This window comes from Penicillium angulare (assembly GCF_028827245.1).
Source record: "Penicillium angulare strain IBT 27051 chromosome Unknown utg000004l_segment0_segment0, whole genome shotgun sequence".
Taxonomy (NCBI): domain Eukaryota; kingdom Fungi; phylum Ascomycota; class Eurotiomycetes; order Eurotiales; family Aspergillaceae; genus Penicillium; species Penicillium angulare.
Genome location: NW_026623163.1, coordinates 7,974,616 through 7,998,671, shown reverse-complemented (window position 1 = coordinate 7,998,671; position 24,056 = coordinate 7,974,616). Strand labels below are relative to the sequence as shown.

Here is a 24,056-nt window from a genome sequence, read left to right as displayed (position 1 = left end):
TCTTTGGCCCACCCAGCTTTGTATATAGCTAACCCGCGGGGGTCATGGCTCTGTCGCTCAACAACGAGGAGCCTACAGCTATGCCGATAGGTACTTCTGGTACGTTTCTTAGTGCTTTATATTGAAGGCTTTTGTGACTGTCAAACTAGCTTATCATCTCATGGTTAGTGTTGTGATATAAGGCTGGTGCAGATCAGGAACCAAGCCGTCCCATCGGAATTAATGCCGAAATATCTATATACAGAATCAAGTTGATTTCCAATCAACTTGTTCTTCTCGTTGTATATATAGCCTCATATTTCCCTCTAGATGACAATAACAATCAATCTTCCTTTGATTAACAACAGGTTATGAGCCCGGGAGCAATCTCTCGGGTGCCGTCTCTACTCATCTGAGAAACATCTTATCTATCCATCTTGATTATATATCTACCCCGCTTTCAACTCATCAACTTATCATCATGTCGGCTCTGGTCCATGACTCCCCAGACCGAGCCGTCACGGCCATCGAGCCTCTGACAGGAAGCGACAACTTCGCTACCTGGAAACGTCTCATGACCTCCTACCTCAAAGCGAGACAGGTCTGGGACGTGGTGTCGGGCGACCTCCAGCGTCCTGACTGCCTGTTCAAGTACGCCAAACCTATTACGGCGGACATCCACCCCTTGGTGGAGCCCCACCTCAGCGGGGCGGTGAGGCAGCGCGCCATCGACGCGCGCCTCGAAGTGGAGGTCCAGGCGTTCGAGCGCCACCGTGAATGGTCGCGCCGCGAAGCCGAGGCCTACCATACTATCTTCCGTTACTTGTCCCCCCACATCAGCATTCATGTCGCGGGACTCGAAACATCTCGCGACCTCTGGAATGAACTTGAAGAACGGTATCGGCGGATGGAACTCGCCACGTTCTGCGAGCTGTTCGCCCAGTTGCGTGAGACCACAGGCGAGCGCTGTGGCAGTGCACGCGAGTTTGTCGATCGTGTACGGATGTTAGTACACCGGTTGAATGCTATCGTCCCCGGATCAATCGGCGACCGGACGCACATTGCGATTCTGTTGACTCAGATCGGACCAGAATACATCTTGATTGTAGATGCGATCCAAAATGACAAAGATCCAGTCAACCCGACCACGATCGGAAACCGTCTGGCAAATGCAGAACAGACGGTGCAGCGGAAGGACGCCGCAACGCTCCCGCATGGAGCGTCTGGCGCATCGAATAGCCCTTCAATCAATACCGTGCAGAAGAATACCAAAAAGTGTAACTACTGCAAGAAGCGCGGCCATGTGGTCGCGCAGTGCTGGAAGAAACAGCGAGAAGAACAGCCGTCCAGGGACCATGCCCTGAAGGCCGAACGGAGTGTTTCCGGCTCACCAAGAAGCAATTTGCGAAGTATACCATCAAGCCAGGTGGAAGAACGGCAGGGCCCGCCGACTTCCAAGAGACCGCGGATCAATGTTGTGAGGGCGAGGGTGACGACTCTCTATACCCACGCACCGTCACCCCGGTGGATCCTGGACTCGGCTGCCACCAGCCACATCTGCTGGGACCGGAGCTGCTTCAGCAGTCTGCGGCCCCATCGCGAGATGTTGGACACGGCGGGCGATCCAGTGGAAGCCGAAGGGATTGGGACGGTGAAGCTCACGCTCCGGGGGAAGTTCAACCAACCCCTGGTGCTCAAGAACGTATACTTCGCGCCACGCGTCGGGATGAACCTGATCAGTGTGCCGAAGTTGCTAAGAGACCGCTACTCGGTGGTAGCGCACCCGCAGAACGTCTTTGTGCAACGCCGAGGACGAACGGTGGGGACCGCCTACCATGCGGAGGAGGATCTGTTGATCCTGCGGTGCCATGTGAGCAAGAGATCTCGAGAACGAGTCCAACTGGCGAGGGCGCCGACGACCTATGGCCATGCAGATTCCCTGGAACCGCAGGCGGTGGCCATGGACGTCGACAGCCGTGAAGAGTCAAGTGGCGTAGGATGCGCATCGCCAACCTCTGAACTCGGTGGTGAAGCTGTGATACTCGAAGCAGATGCGGGCAAAGGAGTGGACCAGGCCTCCGAAGCGCTATGGCACGCTCGGATGGGACATCTGAACCGGGGCGACTTGAGGGTGGTCCTCCGGCAGACCGGCACTCCGTACCGACCGCTGACGCAGGCGCAACTGCAGGCAACGCCGCGTTGCCCGGCGTGCATGTCGGGTAAGCAGCATCAGAAGAGGAACTCCCGTGCAAGGCGGCCACGTCTGCATTCAACGAGAATTTTTGAATTGATCCACTCGGACATCATGGAGATGCCGATTGCCAAAGATGGCAGCAGGTACGTGATCACCTTTACTGACGATTATTCTCGGGGCTCATGGGCCTATGCCATGAGATGGAAACATGAAGCGCTGCAGAAGTTCCGACAGTTTGAGGCCTGGGTGCACCGACAATTTGGGGCCCAGATTAGAAGATTTCTTACCGACAATGGAAGAGAATATCTGCCGGTCGGAACACACCTCGAACGCCAGGGAGTTGAGTTTGACACCTCGCCGCCATACTGCAAAGGGCAGAATGGGCTGGCCGAACGAACGAACCGCACTATCCGGGAGCGGATCAACACGCTCCTGTCCGATGCAAACCTTCCTCCTTCCTGGTGGGTCGAACTTATAGATACGGTAGTCTATCTGAAGCTGCGCGCGCCAGCATCAATTCTGCGAAAAAGGACACCGTATGAAGTGATTTATGGGAAGCCGCCCTCGCTCTTGCATCTACGCCGGATCGGCTCTCGTGCCTGGGTGTTGATCCCAAAAGAGCATCGAGCCAAACTCGGACCGAGGTCGTCCGAGTGCCGACTGCTAGGTTATTGTGAACCCAACCAGTACAAGCTGTACGAAATCCACTCAGGAAAGACAATATTCTCCCGTGATGTCGAGTTCGATGAGAGGACCCCCGTGGCGCCACTCATCGAGGGGGAAACAGGCAACGACCTCCCGGACAACGCTCCTCCATCATCTGTCTTTCCACCAATGCCAAGTTCAGCCAGCGAGCTGCCAACACCTCCTGCGTCGCCATTACCTCGGTCGAATGAACGAGAGAAGCCGCCATCTGAGCGCGAGGATGAGACACCTCCAGTGATCAATCCAAGCCAACAGGAAACCGACTTGACATCGGATCTTGGGTATTCGATGTATGGTCGCAGACGAAGACCATCACGGCGTCTCCTGGAATCGCTGGGGAAGGTGTACTCGGCAGGCGCATTGAATACTGCACCGGCCAGACAAGCCGACCCGGCAACCTTCCGCGAAGCTGTGTCAGGCCCAGACCAGCTAATCTGGTGGGCCGCCATCCAGAAAGAATATGCGTCGCTTCTCGAACACGGAACATGGGAAAAGGTTCGGCGGGAGGACATCCCCGCTGGGGATCATGTGATTGGGTGCAAATGGGTCTTCAAGACCAAAACCAACGGAACGCGCAAAGCGCGACTGGTCATCAAAGGCTACCGGCAGAAACATGGCATCGATTATCACGAAACGTTTGCGGCTGTGTCGCGCATGGACTCGGTCCGCTGCATCGTCGCCAGCGCCGTGTTGCGCGGATGGAAACTCCACCAATTCGATGCGGTTACCGCATTTCTCCATGGAGACGTCGATTCGTCTATCTATATGGAGTTGCCCGAAGGCTTTGAAGAACCAGGGTACGTGTGTCGGCTGCGCCGTTCACTGTATGGGCTGAAGCAGGCCCCGCGGATTTGGTACCAATGCGTCCACCGCGTCCTGGCTTCTCAGGGCTTCACTATGGCCCAATCGGACAACTGTGTTTTCTGGAAAGCGGACTGCGTCGTTTGCGTTTATGTCGATGACTTTCTAGTTGCTGCGGCAAATACGCACGAAATTGAACAAGTACAACGAGCCTTACAAACCGAGTTCCGATTGAACGATCTGGGCATCCCTCGTTCGTTCCTCGGGATCGAGTTTGACTATCACGTTGATGGGTCCGTGTCTATTCACCAACATCAGTACATCCAGAAGGTGCTCTCCGACTTTGGCATGGAGAGTTGTCAGCCGAAGTCTACGCCGATGAATCCTAAGCAAAGCCTGAATACTCGCCCAGAGGAGGAACCTCCGGATGAAGAAGCAAAAGCTCGCTATGCAACTGCTATCGGCTCGCTCATGTATTTGATGGTTGGCACGCGACCGGATATTGCGTTTGCGCTCGGAATGTTGAGTCGCTTCACATCCCGGCCGCAATCGCATCACCAGGCCGCACTTCAGCGACTGCTTCGCTACATCAAAGCCACGCAATCTCACCGTATCACCTACCGAAATGGTCAATTGATCGGATACACTGACGCCGACTTCGGTGGCTCCGTCGTCACGGATGGAGCATACTCCACGTCTGGCTACGTGTTCCAACTGGCGGGAGCGCCGGTTTCCTGGTCGTCCAAACGTCAGGGGGAAGTGGCCACGTCCACGACTCATGCCGAATACATTGGCCAATACAATGCCATTTTACATCTACAGTGGCTCCGCACCTTTCTAGGAGAAACAAATCTGTATCGGTCTCCGGTCACTAATATCATGGCTGACAATCAATCCGCTATTGCGCTCTCCCGCAATCCCGAATTTCACAAACGGACCAAACACTTCAATGTCAAGTTCCATTATCAGCGGTCGGTGCTGAATGCAGGAGAAATTGACCTGCAGTATGTTCCCACTGAGGAGCAGGCCGCGGATGGTCTCACCAAGCCATTAGGGCCAACGTCCTTTGCCAAGTTCTGTAGTCTTTTGGGAATCGACGTATCCAAAACCTAAGGCAACAAGCATGACAGCGCAGGTGCTCTTTCCACTTTCTTTTCCCACGAAGGTTTTTTGAGTGGTTTTACCGAGGCCTGACTGCTCTGCTCAATTCCAGTATCGCCCTGCTAGCAGGACGATTCTGAGGGGGAATGTTGTGATATAAGGCTGGTGCAGATCAGGAACCAAGCCGTCCCATCGGAATTAATGCCGAAATATCTATATACAGAATCAAGTTGATTTCCAATCAACTTGTTCTTCTCGTTGTATATATAGCCTCATATTTCCCTCTAGATGACAATAACAATCAATCTTCCTTTGATTAACAACAGTTAGAACTTATAACCATGCCCATTTGAAGATGCAAGGAAACTGATCATCACATCTAGATACCCTCCACAGTATTCGAATAAAAGGAACCCCAATTCTGTAGCAGAATCGACCCTAGGGATTCATTCACGTCGATTATTGTTGCTCATGATTGTTGACTCGTCATGGGCCCAGGCAGAAAGGGTGATGTATACGGTGTTACGGCCATGGTTCTGGATAGTATGAAGCACTTCCTACAGCCCGTCATGACAGTCCACTGATAAAAGCAGAGAGAATGGACGAGAATCCGACTCTTGGGCAATCATGGGTCTCGGAAGGAAGTATGGACAAGTTGCTTAAGACATTTTCAGAGTTCCTTAGCTGGCTGACCAGTATTTCCAAGTGAGTTGGCTTGCCAATTTTGTGGTCACAAACAATAATGGTTTATTCTCAGACACTCGCCCAACATCGGCCTTTGGCAACTTGGCAACTGCGTGACATGGTGCGCATCATTGAAACTCGACCTTGCATGGTACAGGCCTGACAGTATATATGATCCCCTAGAAACCTGGAGCCAGGGTCGCGTCATTATTATTGGAGATGCTGCCCATCCCATGCTACCCACCCAAGGCCAAGGCGCGAACCAGGGTATCGAAGACGCAGAGGCTTTGGGTGCTTTCTTCAAGGACGTCCAAGAGGCTCCATCTCGGGGGCAGCTAAACGATATCTTCGGGGTGAATTATTCTTCCCCGATTCCAATTACTCTTGCTAAATAACCTTGGAATATGAAGCACGTTTTCCGGTCCCGCTATGAGAGAGTCAGCCTTATTCAGGCAGGTAGTCGACAAGCTGCCAAGCCCGGTACTATTAAAGGGGAGAAGACTGTTACTATGTATGTGGCCCCAGAACTAACCATATTGTCACTGGTTAAAGTACTAATTGATTCTCTATTATGAATAGGAGCCCAGCTGAGTTTTTGGATTACAATTGTACATATACGGGAGCGAAGAAATGGGCAAGTAGCCAAGCCGTATCTGCAATTTAGACCAGATTTACAAGTTTCAATCTTTTAATTCAGATTTGGATGCCTCATGTTTATTCCAAGTGTATCTGGTTCAATCCAGAACTAAACCCTTGCCAGCTTGGTACCTGACAATTTCGACGTTCGTGGTACTCACCAAAGGGTCTCCTTATTGAACTTTGTCTGCCTCGGATCATATGGTTTGAATAGATCGTTGAAAACATCCGCTTTATGCACTGCTTTCGATCGGCGTGCTCAGTTTTACTCAGTGGGAAAAATGGCAAGGGGTGAGCACTAAATTGGAAAGGGAAATATTGAGCTTCACCTTTTTTCACAACTCCGTTTATACCGAGCAGAATGTTCGCGCATACAAAAGTTGGATAGGTCAATCCGTCGGATGCACTTAAATAACAGATAATATCAAGGATCTTCACTTTCAGTAAAAAAGTTCTGAGGGGAGGTTTTAGAAACTTACTTAGGCTATAAAAGATACCAGTTCTACCTCTGTAGGAAAAATAACTAGTAGTTAGATAAGAAATAGTCTGACTAAAACCCTTTCTATAGAAGATTTTAGTTAGTTTATAAGAATACTAGGGCTTATATATACTAGTATGCTAAAGAATTAGCTTCTGTTTGAAAAGGTATCGTTCTTGGTATTTTTAGGCAGTTTTTCGTATAAAAATTAAATTTAGGAGGAAGGTACCTAGTGCTACTACCTTGCTGGGTATATCTGAGAGGATATGATAGGTACTATACTAGGTTATCTATACTACGCAGCGCATCCAGGAACCCTCGGGTAAACCCATGCGAGGTAAATCTCTGCTCCGACAAGACGAAATCGGATCATTACCATAAACCCTGTGACCATTGCTCGGCAACAGGAGAATTGGTCGAAAGTAGTCGGAAACAGCCCGGGTAAGTGTAGACCCTCGATTGTCGTGTTTGTCGATCAGGCGGGTGTGTTTGGACCTCGGCAACACGAAAATCGGAACAATGGACCCATACCTGCGGCTAAGATTACCTACTGTAGGGAAAACTTAAGAGAAAACTTTAGATTTAGATGACTCATTTATCAATCAATATATCCAATTGAGTTGATTCTGTGGCTTGTGATGAGGTCACGCACAATTCACAAGAAAAAAAAGTATGGAAATAATCCCGATCTCATATGAAAAGACAAAAAGCCAAGGAGAGCACTTCCCCATAGACAAACAATATTACACCACAACGCTAGTTTCAAACAATGAGATGGGAATGTGGTCCATCTCATATACAAGTGAAAAAATAAGTAAGACAACAAATTAGACTTGAAGCGGAGCACCAAGGAAATTCGTAGAGAAGGCAATGGCAATGGCATCACCAGATACCTCAAAGTAATCAGCAGACATCATCTTTTTACTCCCGAGTTAGGAGAGTAAAGTGTCCGTGAGTTACTTCCGAGCAGCAGCCTGTTTCGGGCCGAGGACGTCATCTAGGAATCCGGCCCACAGCTCTTTAACAACACCCGGGGCACTGGAGCCCGAGCCATTGGTCTTGCGCTGCAGTTCCTCGCCAACTCTTGAGCGACCTACAGCCTCGGTTAAGGAGAAGGGATCAAGGTCCACAGCGTGGTTGTCGACGACCTCACTCATCGCGCTGGCAGCGACGTCAGCGCCGGCACCGGCGACAGTGTAGATCTGGGGCTTCATGGGTGGGGCGGATGAAGATTGAGCTTCATGGTGGGAGGTTAGATCGGGAAGGACCGGGACTTGGGGTGAAGTGCGGAAGGGACCCGCTTCGAAGTCGGCCATGGATGGCATGTAGACCAGGTCAACGGTGGAGGAGTCGCCGACGGCCTTGGAGGAGCGGGAAGTGTTGAATTGGCGGGATGCGGGTCTGAAGGTGTATGTTAGCTCCGGGTTCGATTGTGATGTTGAATTGTCTTAGGGCGAGTTTGGTGGGGGATTTGAACATACTCAGAGAAAGCGTTGCTGTTGATACGGCGCATGGCAATGCTGAATGCTCGGGATTGAAGGACATCGTGGTTGGAGAGACGCTCGATCAGCTGTAAAACTGTGGTTAGCTATTTCACCATGACGTATCGATAGGTGGTGGCACATACCTCGGACTTGCTGCCAACAGCACGGAGAGAACGTTGTTGGCATTCGCTCTTCAGCTCTGGGAGGCTGCGAGCAGCGTAGAGGGAGGCCTTGTCAGCGGAACTAGCAGGTTGAGCTGCATGGACGCCGGTGATGTGAAGGCCACGACGGGCAGCAGGGGTGATGGAATGTTGGTGAGAAATCTGGCGCAGAGCACGCAGGGAAGTAGAGCGGGGAGCGGCCATTGTGTATGGTATGATCTGATTGTATACAGATGTATAGAGGGTAATGGGATTTGAGGTGGTATATGTGGGAGGGAAATGGAGAAAAGTAGAGAGAAGTAGGAAGGGGAGAGGGAGCAGTCAGATAAATAGGGTGAAAAAGAAATCGAATCAATGGCGGAACAGGAAGAAGGTCAACAAGAGCGCTTTATACAGTGTACAGTGTAGACCTGCTCACGGGATGTAAATCGTTGGGGAAAGCTATGAATCCACTCTCTTGGCGGTCTGGACCCGTTATCGATAGTTCGAGGATCCACGTTCCAATAATTGTGAGTCTTGACGTACTCTACTCTTCAGGGGTTGATAGGACAGATAAGTGATCTCCTGCTATCTTTCTTTTCTTTGATTAATGAGAAGAAGAAAAAAACGAATTCATCGAGCGGGGAAAGAAGGTTTCATTCATGACGGAGAGTACATATGGCAGTACAACCCGAACAACTCAACAGTATGCTGGTCGGAGATCTACGCCGGTCACCTGGGTATGTACCCGGTACTACAGTTTACCCCGTATCCACCATCACAAAGCCACACAAAGCCAGGTGACTCAATGTACCCGGTACATCGCGGTACCTAATGATGCCATTCCCCTCTGTCGACTTGTGGTGATGATCTTTGCCCCCAATTCCCCGGGGATACTTCGTCCTTCTCCGCCACTGCCATTATTGGATCGTTTCCCGTCCCCCCTCCAGATGCCCGGTTAACTCCTAATTAACCCCCCCCTCCACCAACTGCAAGCCCGGAAAAGGGGGGACCATGATCCTCAATCAGCGTAAGCTCAATGGCTCTTCCCCGCCGGAAACTCCTCACCACCCCTGCACCCGCACCGCGTAAGCAATTCGAGAACTTCGAAGAACGAATCATACGCCCCACAATTGATCCAAAAAAAGGATCTGCCCCGTCCCGAAGTGTTGAGAGACAACTAATTCCTACTATCCCATGACCATGACTCCCCAGGAGCGGTGAGACACACGTGTGCCTCGATCTACCGCGAAAGGAATCACGATCGTGATGATGTATCTACTTCTACTTCTGTAACGGCCCCTCGGAATTAACACAATTACCATCTTCGGTCCCGGTGGGCTGTGGCGGATGCGTCGGAATCTCAAAACCACCCCAAATACATGATCAGCAGACCCCGATATGGTGGCGCATTATTTTCTGCATACTGTAGGTAGAATCTGTGTTGGGCCAGGGGGCGTAGATAGCTAGCTGTAAGGGTCGGTCTGGGCAGGTGTCATCGTCGGCTTGGCGGGGATTCTTCACTCCATCGTGAGATTCTTTGCTGACCCCCTAGATAACAAAATTTCCGAATCTTCTCTCCGGCGACGGCAAATTGGGTGGATTCTGATAACAATCACCGCATGCACTGCATATTGACGCAATCTTATGTCGCCATCTAATAGGGGCCGTGGCCTTCCAGGGTTGAGATGCTGTGAAACCCCTGGGCCTTTATCTTTGCCATAAACTATGGTCCAAGCTTTACGGGAGCGGGAGTCGGTCCATATCCGTGGCTGCAGGAGGTCAAAGATGAAATTCTTCTAGATTATGGCGATGTTTGGAGTTTGGAGTATGGAGTTGTGAGTATCGTTGGAAACCTGGGCCGACCAAGTGTGTCAACGATCGGAAAGTTCCAAACAATTCGTAGATGCAGTAGAGAAACATTCTTAAGTGATGCTAGATACCTGCCCCCTAATGTCGATCGGAGAGATCGTAGAGAAATGCCCATTGATCGCGCTCGCAATAATGATGCAGAATGAATATCCACGAGTCTCGCTTTAGTAACAAGATCTGCTAGACTAAGCTTGTTCAAGCCAAATTCATTTTTGTGGCGGGCTCCACCATCAAGATCTCCCTGGATCTTCCCCACAATACTAGCTCCATGCCAGTGGCTGACATGCCCAATAACAGCACCAGCCTTTTAGACCGAATGGAGAATATTCAACAACACTTATTTACTACTGTGAGGCCTAAGTCTAGTGTTAAAGGTAACTGTATTTAACTAGGATGAAGTAAAGCGAATGAATTGAAGTTTTGATTTATGCATAATACTAGTATATTTCCGTGCAAACTATTTAGTATATGTATGGTCGAAATCCTATAACCATCAGTCTGATCAATTCATGGAAGAGTTCAAATTCTTTTTTCTGATTTTTGGGTTATCTTTTGGAGGCGTGGTTCCCATCATTCCGGTCCACAATCACTCAATAGCATATCCTCTGTAAGTGGGGACGAGATTCCTTCACGGGATGCGTGGAGGCTATCCAAGATTGTTTGGGTTGCTTGCGTTGTCTGAGTTGACTCGTACAGATCTTGAAAACTGGACTCGGTGTTATCACTGAAAAGTTGTCCATCAGACCCCTCCTTTCCTTCTGAATGCATACATTCCGGGAACTCATCAAACTCCTCATCTTCATCACCGATATCTGTGTCCCAGTGTTCGTTCGCATCAAAAAGAAATTCTCCACTGAGATCCATCTCGTTCCATGACCTCGTGGTAGCTTCATAGGAAGTGTTAGTATACGACAGGCTATCAATTGAATGGTTCGAAGGGAAAAAGCGACTTCCGTTGTTTCGGGCCCTTGGTTTGGGGAGTTGAGCCTGAGCCTTCCGCCACAGACTACTAGCGACCCATTCCTTTAGATCTTCCTGCAAGCTGGAAATATGCTCCTGCAGTCTTGGATGCGAAGTTTTTTTGAACATTGTGGCCACCGCTCCTGCAATGACGGGAATTGAGGCTGCACGTTGATTCAATGTCTGTCTTGATCAGCTGTAAATCTCTAATCCAGTCAATATTTAATCTTACCCCGCGGTAATCTCTGTTGAAAATACCAGGTGCCCACTTGCGTAGGCTTTGGAGGCTGTCTTCTCCGAGTACTCGAATCCGGGGCATCTTTGGCGCAGGGGAAATGATTAGTTTCTGTAAGCCGAAGTCGATCAAGTCAAGACATGGTTCAAGATCATAGGCAGTATTCTTTTCCCAATGTAGGCAGTCATCCTCCGCGAAAGTGTCCAAAGGCATCCATCGGCTCAATTCGGGATCTGTCACTGGGCCAGGATGCGGTGTAAAAAGCGATGTTGCGATTTGGGGGATTTTTTCGGGGTCAGACCTAATACTCAGATCAGGAGGCTTGTAAGTTTCTCGAAACAAGTAGGCATACTCGAGAGAGATCTCGATGACACTCATAATCATGGTAGGTACGCCTGGTGGGGGTGGAATTTCGGGTGAATTTTGGAGGGCAACGGGCACGGATCTAGTTTGGTCAGAAAAAAGGGGAGAGCGTAGTCTGCACAGACTCAATGTCACGCAGTGTTGTTCTGGGTAGCCGGGATTTGTATGGATAGTGTTGCGGCTTTTGCATGACACCGTAAACCCGAGCTCCGGCCAAACCTGGTATGAGGGTGTCAGTGAGTTAAGGCTTGTTGGACCGAGTCCATGCAAGAAATCATACATCTGCATTGCACAACCGACTCTCCAATTCCGGAATGAAGTGTGATGAAAGGAACTCTAACTCGAGGCCAAAATGGACCGACAAACGCAGCTCAATGCTTGGGGCCTCTTTGATCCAAGTTGTCTCGGGATCTGGCCATTGTGGTGTTGACTGGATTGTTGAGCACGTGAAGGCTCCTGACTGGCCCAGATTGGCTTTTGCTGTAAAGTAAAGGTGTAGTTGCGATGGCGTGTCTTGTAAAAGGCATTGTCCCAGATCAATTGTGCACGCCATTGAGGGTGTATATAATTTGAAAACCAGTCAAAGTGATTCGTATCCAGAACTCGACATTGTGATATTCCTCAGCATAAATACCTACTCAGAGGCGTTGAAGATATGCCTATAACCCGAGAAGTATGTGTCTGTGGCGGGAAGAAAATGATCTGGATGGTTCTAGCCCTCTAGGGACAAGGAGCTCACAGGCAGCAAAGCACATGACTTTTGCTCTGCGACTTACAAATTTACTCCAATTACCTAAATTAGCCACATTGTTGCCTGGAAGAAGAAAAAGTTTGTTCGTTATCAGATTCCCCCACGTTATATCGTGAAGTATACCTAATTCATTCGCTATTTACATGATCTTGTCTGGGTACAACAAAGGCATCTACTGGTGATCTGAACGATCATGGGTCCTGTACTGCAATTAGCTTTTCGAGGTTTAGGCAAATATATATCCACCTTTCCAGAATCCGAAGATCTTGTGAAAACATTACTCATTCATTTTGATCCTTAGCATGCATGCATCGATCGGATTTAAAAGTGACAATCGCTCCACATCGCTCCACCGAGAACTCCACAATCACCAATGACAGGTACTATCTATCACGTGAAAGGGACAAAGACCTCTTATCGATAAACGTCACGTGCAGCCGCATAAGCTGGCCTTGAAGGTGGACCCCAATCTTCATTCCTCGATCAATTGTGGAATAACAATGCCCGGGGATGAGGGAGAAAATGCCCGTCTCATAGGTCATGATGACCAACATGAGAAGGATACTCAATCCCTTCTATCTCTCTCCGACGAGGAACCTGAAGACCTTATCGTTCACCATGGGCCTCCCAATCCGGCGTCCGAATCGCAAGGACACTCACAAGGATCCAAACGACCGCAAGCAAACCGCCAATCCTCAATATCCCAGCCAGCGCCCGATGGACAACGCCGTACACCACGCACTTTGAACAGAGTTCGTTTCGATCTAGACGAGGAATCGGAACTCGGTAGTCGCCCCTCAGACGAAGATGATGATCATCGGAATCGGCCGGCTGGTAGCTCTGACGATGCGCCGTGGCTGGATGAAGACGTTGATTTCGAATTAGAAGACTGGATGGAGTCTGGGTCGCGACATGGAAGGCATACTGTTCCCCTTCTTACCGATATCGAAGCCCCCAGCGTGACCCTTGCAACTTCCGACGACTTCTTCCCTGAGGACCACCTAGAGAACGCGCGTCCCCGAAGCGGAATGAAAATGGCCTTCATGAATATGGCCAATAGTATTATCGGTGCAGGTATCATTGGCCAACCATACGCCTTTCGTCAAGCGGGAATGACAATGGGGATTGTGCTTTTGACAGTACTGACTGTCACGGTGGACTGGACTATCCGGCTGATCGTGGTGAATTCGAAAATGAGTGGTGCAGACTCGTTCCAGGCGACCATGGAGTACTGTTTTGGAAAGACTGGCCTTATAGCGATCTCCTTCGCACAATGGCTATTTGCTTTTGGTGGCATGATTGCCTTTTGTATCATCGTCGGCGATACGATTCCCCAAGTGTTCGGCGCTATATTCCCATCATTATCCGAAATGCCGTTCTTATGGCTGTTAACTGATCGACAAGCTGTGATCGTCTTGTTCATTGTGTGCGTCTCTTTTCCTCTGTCCCTTTACAGAGATATTGCGAAGGTGAGTGCATGATCGCTTTTATTACGGTGTCTTTCCTGAAGCTAATGCGCAACCGAAGCTGGCCAAAGCATCCGCTTTAGCGCTGGTCAGTATGATCATAATTGTAGTTACCGTTATAACACAAGGCTTTCGCGTCCCAGCGGAGTCACGAGGAGAAATCAGGAGTCATCTGTTTGTCAACTCCGGGTTCTTCCAAGCAGTTGGTGTGATATCTTTTGGTATGTGATCCCTTTGGCCTTCTCTGTTAAGATCTGTTAGCTAATCCATTCTAGCATTTGTTTGCCGTATGTGAAATCGCCCCGCAGAACTTTGGTGATGACCGTATTAACATGCCCCAGACCACAACAGTCTTTTGATCTATGGATCCCTGAAGAGGCCTACCCTCGACCGATTTGCCACCGTTACACACTACTCCACCACAGTATCGTTGGTTATGTGTCTTGCCATGGCCATAGCAGGATTCCTTTCATTTGGGTCGAAGACCCAAGGCAACGTACTCAACAACTTCCCATCAGACAACATCATGGTTAACATTGCCCGATTGTAAGGCCAGATCCAATGGTGACCAAAATGATCTCTAGGCTAACATCACCCAGTTGCTTCGGATTGAACATGTTGACCACCTTGCCCTTGGAGGCTTTTGTCTGCCGATCGGTCATGACCACATATTACTTCCCCGACGAACCCTTCAACCCCAACCGACACCTGATCTTCACCACCGTTCTAGTCATTGCATCCATGGCTGTGGCATTGTTGACAAGCGATCTCGGTACTGTATTTGAACTGATCGGAGCAACCAGCGCTGCTGCGCTTGCATTTATATTCCCTCCTCTTTGTTACCTCAAACTTAGCAGTGCTCCTCGCTGGGAAAAGATCCCTGCCTACCTCTGTCTTACCTTCGGGGTTGTTGTGATGCTCGTCAGTGGTATCTTAGCGGTCACAAAAAGTATTCAGCGTACGTCTTGCCTATTCATGTTTTTGTTGCATGTTCACTGAACTATTCGCGTATAATTTTATCAAGTCAATTACTAAAATTCTTCCAGATAAAGGCAGCAGCGATTCTTAGCTACCCCGCACGTCCAAATGCATTGTTTACTACTAAACCCTTACCAGATGAGGATAAATGCTACTTCCATGCATTTTTAGGCTGACAGTTAAGCCGAAAGGCATAAGCAGTAATTCCGGCCCTTGCTTTTGCCACTGCACATACATCATTTCTGTACATAAATCTATATTCATATCTCATGAGTTTGTGCAAAGATTCTTCAAATGTTCTCTGAAGATGGCCACGTAAACCTTTCAATAGAAATGACCAGTAAGTAAATCTTGAAGAATAGTCTGCCACTGTGGCCTATTTTTCCCGGCTTACACAGGCTGATTAGAATGCCGAAGGTCAGAGTGAGAGTTAGAGTACCTGGTAACTTAAAGGCTAGAGGCAGCAACTGAGTTTAAACTATTTACATTCGAATTTACCGTTGTTTGTTTACCAACTGGGCTACCCTCACCTTTTATTTTCACTCACGCGGGGTTCTTCACTTTCTTCACCCTCTTCGTCGTGTCCACTCTTTCAGCCCACACCTTTTCCCACAGCTCACGCTTCATGGTAACTTGGACACTTCGCTAATTGCTATGTACACCATTATCTGAAATCATACCGACGCGTGTCTTTCATTATCCTCAATCTTATTTTCCCATTTTTCCTCTCAGTTGGATTCCTGCAAGGGCCGAGTCGTCAACATGGATTCAAAGGACGCTCAAGCGGAGCGCTTGAAGAGAATGCAGATGGTACGAATTCTTACAGGCCCAATATCACCTAATTCACAGACTAAATGCTCTCAAAAGGCTGATTTGGGTATACACCGTCGAGATTACATTTCAGCTCGAGACGATCGCAAGAATATCCCACACGTTCGAATGGAGGATCTCGAGGCCGCTCGACAGTCAAACATTCCTGGAACAACTGCCCATGGGGAGGCACAGCGGAATAAGAGAATTCTCAGTGAATGGACAAGTACTTATCGACGAAGGGCTTTTAAAGTCGACACATTGACTGACTTGATTTCTAGGCTTGCATAGGACTGTCGGCGATACGACCAACTCGGACTCCCAGCTGGACAGTTTGATGCATGGCCAGAGTCATCGTGCCCAGCTCAACCTGACATTTCATCATGATGAAGGACAGGCATTCAATTTTGGCAATACAGCCTCTACTTTCAAACATAACCACCCATTACCTCCTATGCCCCCGGGCCGGGGAAGGGGGGTGATAGGCAAGAGAGTTCGACGCGCATTATCTCCACCGTCGTTGGTCATACCCTTCCATCTTTTATTGAAACCGTCACTGATCAATACTTATGCTTAGGTTTGTGGCGGCACCGAAAGTTCGCGTTCCATCTCTTCCGAACTTGATGCCACGCAGGATGGACCCAGCACTAGAAAGCAATGCCGGCTCTGTTTCATCAAGTGGTAGCAGAGGCTCTAGGAGAAGCAGAGGAAGAAGCGTCAGTGGTAGTTACGGTAAGGACTAGACGTTGTTGACAGAAATTGGCGCAATCACTAACGGAGTTCTTAAAGGTACAAGAACCCCAAATGTGAGGCGCACAGGATCATCACGTCCTGAGTATGCAATAGATCCCTTGTCTTTGGGCTTCATATACTGAACTAATTCACAGAAGAAGCACCCCTCCCAAAATTTCTACGCCTCATGATTTTTTGGCAGCGCATCATCGACTGACCACGGCTACGACGCAGAGCTCTTCAGAGCCGTCCTTGAAGCATGGTCCAGAGATTGCAACCAGTAGTCCGTCTCAATCAAAAAGCAAAGCATTGCCAATCCCTGAAACGCCAACACCACCTACTGGAAGATGTGTCAAGCCAAGTCAACCTATTCGAACCACCACCAACTCTACGAAGGCCTTGGCTCAACCCAGAGCCGTTTCAGCCCAGACAAAGGTACCCAGTGAAACAGTAATTTCCTCACTGATAGCGACAAACAAAACTCCACAGACAAACAAAAAACCCGGGAAACTGCTGCCCAACATCTGCCTGTCTCTACCATTACCGATGAGAGTAAAAGAAAACACCCAGAAAGGTACAGTAGCATCACAGGAATTGAGTGGTATTCTCCTTGACAGTGGAGGTTCACGTGAAACAATGATTCCCCAGGCTCCCCAGTTTATGAGCCCTGCTCTTGCAGACCTTAAAGGGCTAGACTTTTGCTTTGAGACTGACAATACAAACTCTTCAGGGGGAGGGGTTATTGATTTCAAATTCAAGGGAAAAGCAAATACTCCAGCAGCTTTATCTGTTGAGAAGAAGGAAGGTGATGATGGGCTCATGAAATTTGTACGCGCTGCAAGACTTCTTCAGGAACTTATGAATGATCTAACCGCGTGCCAGAAACACCCGGAGGCAGTTCTTTACAACTTCCACGATAACTCAAAGCCCTCATCTTCCCCAGAGCTGTCCACCACCAAAGAAGCGATGAAGAATGAAGTTACTTCGAAGCCCACGAATGACCCCACTGCGCCTCCCCAGGAACCCACTCTCAAAGCAATCAAGGCAGCCCCCGCTACGCCATCAAAGCCTGTCTTTGGAGACAGCTTCAAAGGATATCGAGAGCAACCCTATTCGCCCTTTTCCCCGGATTCAAAGGAGCCCACGTCCGAGGAATCGAAAGAGTACGTCGATGCCCCCGAACAGGTCACGCCCAGCAAAAAGGAAAAGCCTCAGAACACTATCACTTCAATGTTTCTTAAACAAGCACAACGTCAAGCCCTCAAGAAGGAAACTGCGGAGGAAAATGTCTTTCTCAAAGCGCCGAAGTCCCCCAAGCGACCCACTAAAGTTTTTGCCGTGGCTGCACCTACGCAATTTCACAATGTGCTGGCAGAATCAATTCATGCACCACCACCTCCAATGGAACTATTCAACGCTCCCACGGTATTTGCACAATCACCCCCTGCTCCCTTGTTCTTCGCACAACAACGCCCCGCACTACCTAACGCCTTTCGCCAGTTCAATAAAGCAAAGACGATTGGTGTGCAGCCCTACCTTCCAACAAAGCTCGCACCAAACGTCTCCGAATGCTCTTCTCAACTTTCTGAGCTACCATTGTCTTACGAGCTTCGACAGCCTACACTTGGACTCAAACAGGACAGCGCTAACACTGTCCTTGCGGGGATCTGTGGTCCCCACACAATTGACCCCGCACCATTTCAAGGTCGGGCAAAAAAAGCTACCGATAATACTCAGAAAGAGAGCAAGACAACTCCAATCAAGCCAAGTGAGGACTCCCCTCCCCTTTCCCAATTATACTCTCCAACATCACATTTTCAAGGCACCGATGAGAACCTCCGTCCCTCCATGCCCCGAGTACTTGGAAACCAACCATTCCAGTCTCGAAAACCCAGCCAGCCTCGTTGAAAGTTCTCGCCTCTATCACAATGCTTGAAAAGTTTAGTGTATTTTAACCGTCCTTCACGGTATTGTTGTTCGAATTCTCGATCCGCTGTTCTGTTTTATCTTGACCGGTTCACCATTTTATCCCTTTCGTTAGCGTGGTCAATTTCCCGGAGGAACGATTCATGGATATGGGAATATGATGAAATGGATAAATATCCAAGAGGTTATTGATTGTTTCATGGGCAGGGGCGGTGGATCTTTCAATAGCAAAAATTAGCCATGTCCATGTCCTCCACTTTGTATCGTGAATCATCTCACAATTAATGAGCCTACTGGCATTTCTGGAGACCCAAGCCCAATAGCTTCCGGAATAGCTACACTGTAGAGCTACAGTGGCGACCGCTATCGCCTTCCAGGCTAGACAACACAAAGAAGCTTTTCTCGAACCCTAATCATATGCTAAGCTAATCCTCATGTGGTTATTCCCGTATCTCCGGGGTCCCTTTGCCTAGTCATGTAGCTGTGCTCTACTAGTATTGATAGTCATTTTTGACATTATAAAGACGCTAGGAATAACTTGAAGTTTCATGTAAGTAGTCTTTGGGGGTTTTCTCAAATAAGGAGAACATCTCATATTGTAGTCAATAGCTATGTGATAAGTCTTCAAACAGAAGAATTCGCATCCCCTTTCGCAGTGGATTTTCACTGAGCGTCGATCTTTCTTCAATTTATTCCTACATTTGCAAAGGGCACTAGGGTTGCGAGCACTGATTTATCCCTTCACTTCAAATATTCGGAAGCCCTCGTGGAACCCAGTGCTCTTCTGCCCAGCTCTCAGCCCCAGCATCCCTCAACTCTTGCTTGGCTAATTGATAATTTGTTTGTCCATGACGCCGCTCCGTCTGTTTGAAATCCTGCTCCATCTCAGCGTTCGTCCAGAAGTAGAATATCACACACGTCTTCGGTTTTTCCCCATCGTCTGCTTTCCTTTTATCCCAAAGTCCTAAAGGGGTGCCTCTATGTGCAACCCTCACAAGTCTGCGTGCGATAGGCCCAAGAGCGTCTTTAGATTCGAGGGCTTTGACTCTAGGCATCCCGTGGCTTTCCTCCAGGCCCATTGTAGCTGAGAAGTGCGCACATATAAAAGAGATACGATAGCTTGGATTCCTCAACCACGGGGTTGGAAAGTTATAATCAAACTCATAGACCTCTGGTAGAATCGATGAGTATCGACATAATGCTGACAAGTAGGTCTCGTATGATGATGAGGCTCTGAATTGATTTAATTCCTCTTGGGATGTCCACACTAGAGAATTTAGTACCTTTGTCACTCGTTAAGGGAAGGTATATTACATGTGATCAGAAGAACATAATTTAAATGTTCCTCGATTCGGCCCCATTTGGAAACATAATGCCCGGGACAATTTTTCAGGTTTCGTGCGAAATCTCCCCAGTATTCGTCCTCTAGACTTGCGGTCTCAGGTACGTAAAATGTGGTAAATACCATCAGCTGCGAAGTTGGCATAGCTACTTATTAGACCGAGGAGATAAAGAAAACGATAACTTCGGGATATTAAACGTAGTATGTGAAAATGGTTCGTGCAAGTGAAAAGTCCAGCGCGCAAATAAACAAGAGAGAGCGCAAGTGAAAACGGAAAGCGAAGTCAGGTTATCGGGCCGGGGTGGAGGGGCCAGGTTAGAGGGGCCGGGGGGCTGGGGGGCTGGGGATCAATGCACCCTACAAAGTACATACTCTAGTATACAGCACTTTCATCGGCGTTCTGATTTACGCAGATTAAACAAAAACAAGCGGCTGTTAGTCTTAATGATTCTATAAGGCTCTGGTTGATGTTCATTTAGAACTGATCTATTCCTGAAATTCTTTCCGGAGATATGTCGATTTCTCCCTAATTTGAAGTCCTTCAAACACGACTTGGAATATTCAGCTACTACATTAGTAGCAATGCTTTACAGTAGCCCCGAGTAGGACTAGTAGACTCTCTATAATTTAATGAATTCTACGAATCAATACGGTTTACAAGAAATTGGGGACCGTCCCCTACTAGTAAGCCCACAGCATCTCCTAAAGATAAATCCCCAATGTGCCACTCCGTTTTGTAGATATATGACTGTCCTGTGTTGGGAATTTCTGAATATATCAGCGAAATTACTTATAAAATGTGGAAGACAGACCTATCTTCGGCTGTGATGGTATAGTGCCCAGTTGGCAAAAGTAGGGAGCGACACAGGAATACCTCGCTTATCAAGATGACTCCTGGCTCCGTTTGGGAAGAGAGTAGGAAATGTAGACATAAAGTAATGGGGATCCTGCTAATGGTTTAATAGCAAAGCCTGTCCTCGAATGCTGTATTGAATCACGGGAGGCGAGGGGCGGTATCTTGTAATGATATTGCCTTACCCCTGGTACAAGCTGAATTCGACTGTGGTTGTGTAGAGCACGACAGATTAGCTCTAAGGGATTTAATTGTACTGAGCAAACGTAAGTTAGGGCTTTGGCGATCCCCATTTAAATTGATAGTGACCGAAGTAGTGATCGGAATGGAACTTTCGGTAGAATGACTGGGATCGAACTCGGCGGCTTGCCGGTTGTTCTTACAATTGCGATCTTCCAAACTGACGCTGTACACGCTATAACCACCTTGTTTATTAATATCACTCTTATCCAAGCATATAATATCTTGCTGTAGACTTGACGGAACAAACTCGTCAGGCCAGTTTTCCACGGTAGAACAAGCAATAGTGACGTCTCGGTTGAGAGTATTGTGTTGAAAAAGATAATGTAGAGCAGCCAGTATCCTGATCTTGTGTACTACCAGGAAAGGTCGCTGCTCAGTCTCAGTTGGAGAGCTATGTCCTATCTAAAAAACTTTGATACGTTCAGTGAATCTCAGATCTGGGCTAGGTAGAATTTGAAGAAGAGGGTTGGGATCCTGCGGTATAATAATAAAATAACTATGTGATGCATGATACTTTGCCACCGATGATCGACTTCTAGGATATAGCTTCACAATCACTCCTACAGGGTGTGATTTAGCTATAAGGAATTCTTCTGTTAAGGTGAGGTCTTTCAAAAGCTTAGGGTAATGCTGGCACAGTGTAATATTGATCTTATTCCTCATCGAGAATTTTAGGATCGTCTCGTATAGAAGAGCAGTGTGGTATATCGAATATAGATTCTAGTAGCTGTCCCACCATCCGCATATATCAAGACTGTCTTCTAACTGCTAGAGTAAGGGATTATTGGCTAAGAGTCGCTGAATATCAATACTATTAATGAGTCTTCTGTACGAAGAACAAACTGTATGTCGGGCAGCAATCGCTATATTATCCTTAAAACGAGTTATAGATTGTCGAACGTAGGAATCGGTTACTTCTAATGGAAAAGTGTACAAAGCCTGTGCCCGGGCTTTATATCCTTAGCCTAGAAACCCCAGACTCTGCTTGATTATAGAGGAATAATTATGGGACTATTTCGAGTAAGAAGATATGGTTTGTAATAATAGAGAACTAGTCCTCTAGTGCTTTCTATAAGAGTTATGTAGAGGCTCAAATAAGTTGGCAGATAGGTTAAAGGCCGACGAAAAGATAGGACTAAAGTTTATTAGAGACAACACTATTCTCGAATCTCTTGATGTGCAGGTGAAGTAATAGGTGACACCCGGATAGGCGAGGAAATTATTTGTACATTCCAAACAGGGAATAATATATTGAGGAATAGCGGCCTCAGCGATTTGATATTTTGTATAATTTAGATTTGCTGTTGAAAAAGGAATTAGAACTCGATAGTGTAGGTAAGGGTGTGTTTCAATTATAGGTGCAAAGCTAGACAATCGATAAGCAGGGCATTTTGGAGGGTAAATCTCTAACGATAAATATACTTTTCGACCACAGCCATCACAACGCCGTTGGGTTAGTGTTTTGAAAGTATGAATACTATTATATCGTGAAAATTAGCTGGGGTAAATGTGGGATTGGGCAGGAAGCGAGGAGAAACTACGCCTAGAAAATAGTACATGTGGCAATAGGCAAAATAATCTCCCGATAAAGATGCAGAAAACCTGTAGAGTAGGATACAATGATAGATAGAGAACTTGAAGATATCTACAGGAATAACTTTAGAGCTCTAAAGCCACCAGAAGCCAGTACGTAAAGGGTAATGTGGAGTCATCACAACGGGTAAATCAGAGAAGCGCGTGGCAAGACAGATATATATGAATCGTAAACCTTTTTTTGCGACGTTCTCGCGCACACGTACATCCACGTTGATTAATACCCTTACTCTCACTTCGTTCGTTTCAAGGCAGGGATGAATGGTATAATACAAAACAACCAAAGTCTTGGCAAGGTACCTTTCTATACGTTGTTACACCTCCAAGGATAGTAAATCGCCAATACGTCATAGCAACTCAAGCACATAGGCACTAACCCATTGCATGATAGCCTAATTATTTGACCCCTGGCAAAAAATAAATATGTTTTCCTATGATAAACAATAGCAAAAGACACCACAGCTTAGGGAGTCGAGATGATAAAATTTAGTCAGCGTCCTGTCACGAATACGTAGAAGAACATGCAGCTGTTCGGCATATCAGATCTATTTCAGAACCTCCTATGCCATAATTATCAATATATTAGGACAGTAGAGATGCGAGTATCTCTCAATACACTGGTCGTTTCCCGCCCTCGCAGTTGAATTGTCGGTAGGTTGTTCCAAGGAGTTTCAAAAGCTAAGACGTGATGAGTGATGTTTCTGGCTGACGTAGAAGGCTTTCACGAGCTCTTGCCGTAACGTAAAGGATTTCTGCTAGAGGATGGAATCGGCGCTCCCTAGTCCCTGCAAGATAATCGCAAGTCGATCACGAGCTCTCGATTTACAGATAGCTGGAGATGCTTTCTGCCTTGGTCTGAGTAACCTAAGTATAGCTCACCCATCCACATTGGACGAGCTTACCCTTCTACTTTACCCCGCAACCTCCTCTGCGAACATTTTTGGCCCCCGACTCCAACAGGAGTAGCCTACTGTCTGGTATCATTTGAGGTCGCTCTTTGTTCCAAAAGCATGGCTGAACAGTTTACCAGCCTTATTGATTCCATCGATGGATTGAGCCTTGCTGATAGGGCATTTGGACTGACGGGATCAGTCTCTGAATGTCCAAGTTCGGCTCAGCCAGGTCTCGTGGAGGCCATTCGGACATTGATACAATCTTGCAAGGATACTTCAGTACACGCACAACAGGCCAAGACTTTGGTCGAAGGCACGCATACTCCGAGCAGCCAGGGCATTTTGAAATTAAGCTCTTTGAGCAGAAGAGCCGCCGCTCTTGTGAGGATCACAGATACAATCGGCGACGCAACAGAATGCTATATCTTAGCTTACATCACATCCCTTGCTAATTCAGGGACACTGGTGCAGAAAATGCTATCGCATTATACTGCCGAATTGAGGAACATCGCACGCGATGTTCTTAATAGCACCGGTGATGACAGCAATGTTCTGCGGGAGACTTTAGAAATATGCTATGGTCAGGGTCTTCATACCTCTGGGAGGCTGCACTCTGATAAATACTTTGTTCCCCTGGGCGAAGCCAATCTTGAATGGCCCTACGACCCCGAACTTCGAGAGTGAAGACTACTATGAGCATGTAGATTGCTTAGTCATGGACGACCACTATGCTGAAGCCTTTCGTGTGCAATGCGAACGCAGATCTAAGAAGGAACGACAGGAAAGGGAAGAATGGATTAGATTTTGGGTTCAAGCGCTGAGCCAATGCCCCGACAG

The 24,056-nt window shown here is 47.9% G+C and overlaps 10 protein-coding genes across 10 annotated transcripts; 7 read left to right on the top strand and 3 right to left on the bottom strand.

The window, feature by feature from the left end:
* Nucleotides 1–460: 460 nt before the first annotated feature.
* N7478_006890 (uncharacterized protein) lies at nucleotides 461–4,792 on the top strand (the record flags this gene model as incomplete). The annotated part of the gene is made up of 1 exon (XM_056923104.1): nucleotides 461–4,792. One exon carries the CDS (start codon nucleotides 461–463, stop codon nucleotides 4,790–4,792), a length of 4,332 nt encoding a protein of 1,443 aa, XP_056781141.1.
* A 586-nt stretch (nucleotides 4,793–5,378) lies between these two features.
* On the top strand, nucleotides 5,379–5,859 carry N7478_006889 (FAD-dependent oxidoreductase; the record flags this gene model as incomplete). Its single annotated transcript, XM_056923103.1, has 2 exons — nucleotides 5,379–5,485; nucleotides 5,538–5,859. 2 exons carry the CDS (start codon nucleotides 5,379–5,381, stop codon nucleotides 5,857–5,859), a joined length of 429 nt encoding a protein of 142 aa, XP_056781140.1.
* Nucleotides 5,860–5,868: 9 nt separating this feature from the next.
* Nucleotides 5,869–6,128, top strand: N7478_006888 (uncharacterized protein; the record flags this gene model as incomplete). Its single annotated transcript, XM_056923102.1, has 2 exons — nucleotides 5,869–5,975; nucleotides 6,044–6,128. The coding sequence occupies 2 exons, from the start codon at nucleotides 5,869–5,871 to the stop codon at nucleotides 6,126–6,128; spliced, it is 192 nt and encodes a 63-aa protein (XP_056781139.1).
* A 1,406-nt stretch (nucleotides 6,129–7,534) lies between these two features.
* N7478_006887 (SAP domain-containing protein) lies at nucleotides 7,535–8,427 on the bottom strand (the record flags this gene model as incomplete). The annotated part of the gene is made up of 3 exons (XM_056923101.1): nucleotides 7,535–7,979; nucleotides 8,060–8,148; nucleotides 8,206–8,427. The coding sequence occupies 3 exons, from the start codon at nucleotides 8,425–8,427 to the stop codon at nucleotides 7,535–7,537; spliced, it is 756 nt and encodes a 251-aa protein (XP_056781138.1).
* Nucleotides 8,428–10,644: 2,217 nt separating this feature from the next.
* On the bottom strand, nucleotides 10,645–12,185 carry N7478_006886 (uncharacterized protein; the record flags this gene model as incomplete). The annotated part of the gene is made up of 3 exons (XM_056923100.1): nucleotides 10,645–11,217; nucleotides 11,267–11,851; nucleotides 11,913–12,185. 3 exons carry the CDS (start codon nucleotides 12,183–12,185, stop codon nucleotides 10,645–10,647), a joined length of 1,431 nt encoding a protein of 476 aa, XP_056781137.1.
* A 698-nt stretch (nucleotides 12,186–12,883) lies between these two features.
* N7478_006885 (putative amino acid transporter) lies at nucleotides 12,884–14,918 on the top strand (the record flags this gene model as incomplete). Its single annotated transcript, XM_056923099.1, has 6 exons — nucleotides 12,884–13,852; nucleotides 13,911–14,070; nucleotides 14,125–14,136; nucleotides 14,191–14,395; nucleotides 14,449–14,807; nucleotides 14,896–14,918. The coding sequence occupies 6 exons, from the start codon at nucleotides 12,884–12,886 to the stop codon at nucleotides 14,916–14,918; spliced, it is 1,728 nt and encodes a 575-aa protein (XP_056781136.1).
* A 671-nt stretch (nucleotides 14,919–15,589) lies between these two features.
* On the top strand, nucleotides 15,590–15,928 carry N7478_006884 (uncharacterized protein; the record flags this gene model as incomplete). The annotated part of the gene is made up of 2 exons (XM_056923098.1): nucleotides 15,590–15,637; nucleotides 15,677–15,928. 2 exons carry the CDS (start codon nucleotides 15,590–15,592, stop codon nucleotides 15,926–15,928), a joined length of 300 nt encoding a protein of 99 aa, XP_056781135.1.
* Nucleotides 15,929–16,915: 987 nt separating this feature from the next.
* Nucleotides 16,916–18,277, top strand: N7478_006883 (uncharacterized protein; the record flags this gene model as incomplete). Its single annotated transcript, XM_056923097.1, has 1 exon — nucleotides 16,916–18,277. One exon carries the CDS (start codon nucleotides 16,916–16,918, stop codon nucleotides 18,275–18,277), a length of 1,362 nt encoding a protein of 453 aa, XP_056781134.1.
* Nucleotides 18,278–19,041: 764 nt separating this feature from the next.
* N7478_006882 (uncharacterized protein) lies at nucleotides 19,042–19,374 on the bottom strand (the record flags this gene model as incomplete). The annotated part of the gene is made up of 1 exon (XM_056923096.1): nucleotides 19,042–19,374. The coding sequence occupies one exon, from the start codon at nucleotides 19,372–19,374 to the stop codon at nucleotides 19,042–19,044; it is 333 nt and encodes a 110-aa protein (XP_056781133.1).
* Nucleotides 19,375–23,336: 3,962 nt separating this feature from the next.
* Nucleotides 23,337–23,903, top strand: N7478_006881 (uncharacterized protein; the record flags this gene model as incomplete). The annotated part of the gene is made up of 1 exon (XM_056923095.1): nucleotides 23,337–23,903. The coding sequence occupies one exon, from the start codon at nucleotides 23,337–23,339 to the stop codon at nucleotides 23,901–23,903; it is 567 nt and encodes a 188-aa protein (XP_056781132.1).
* Between the last annotated feature and the right edge of the window lie 153 nt (nucleotides 23,904–24,056).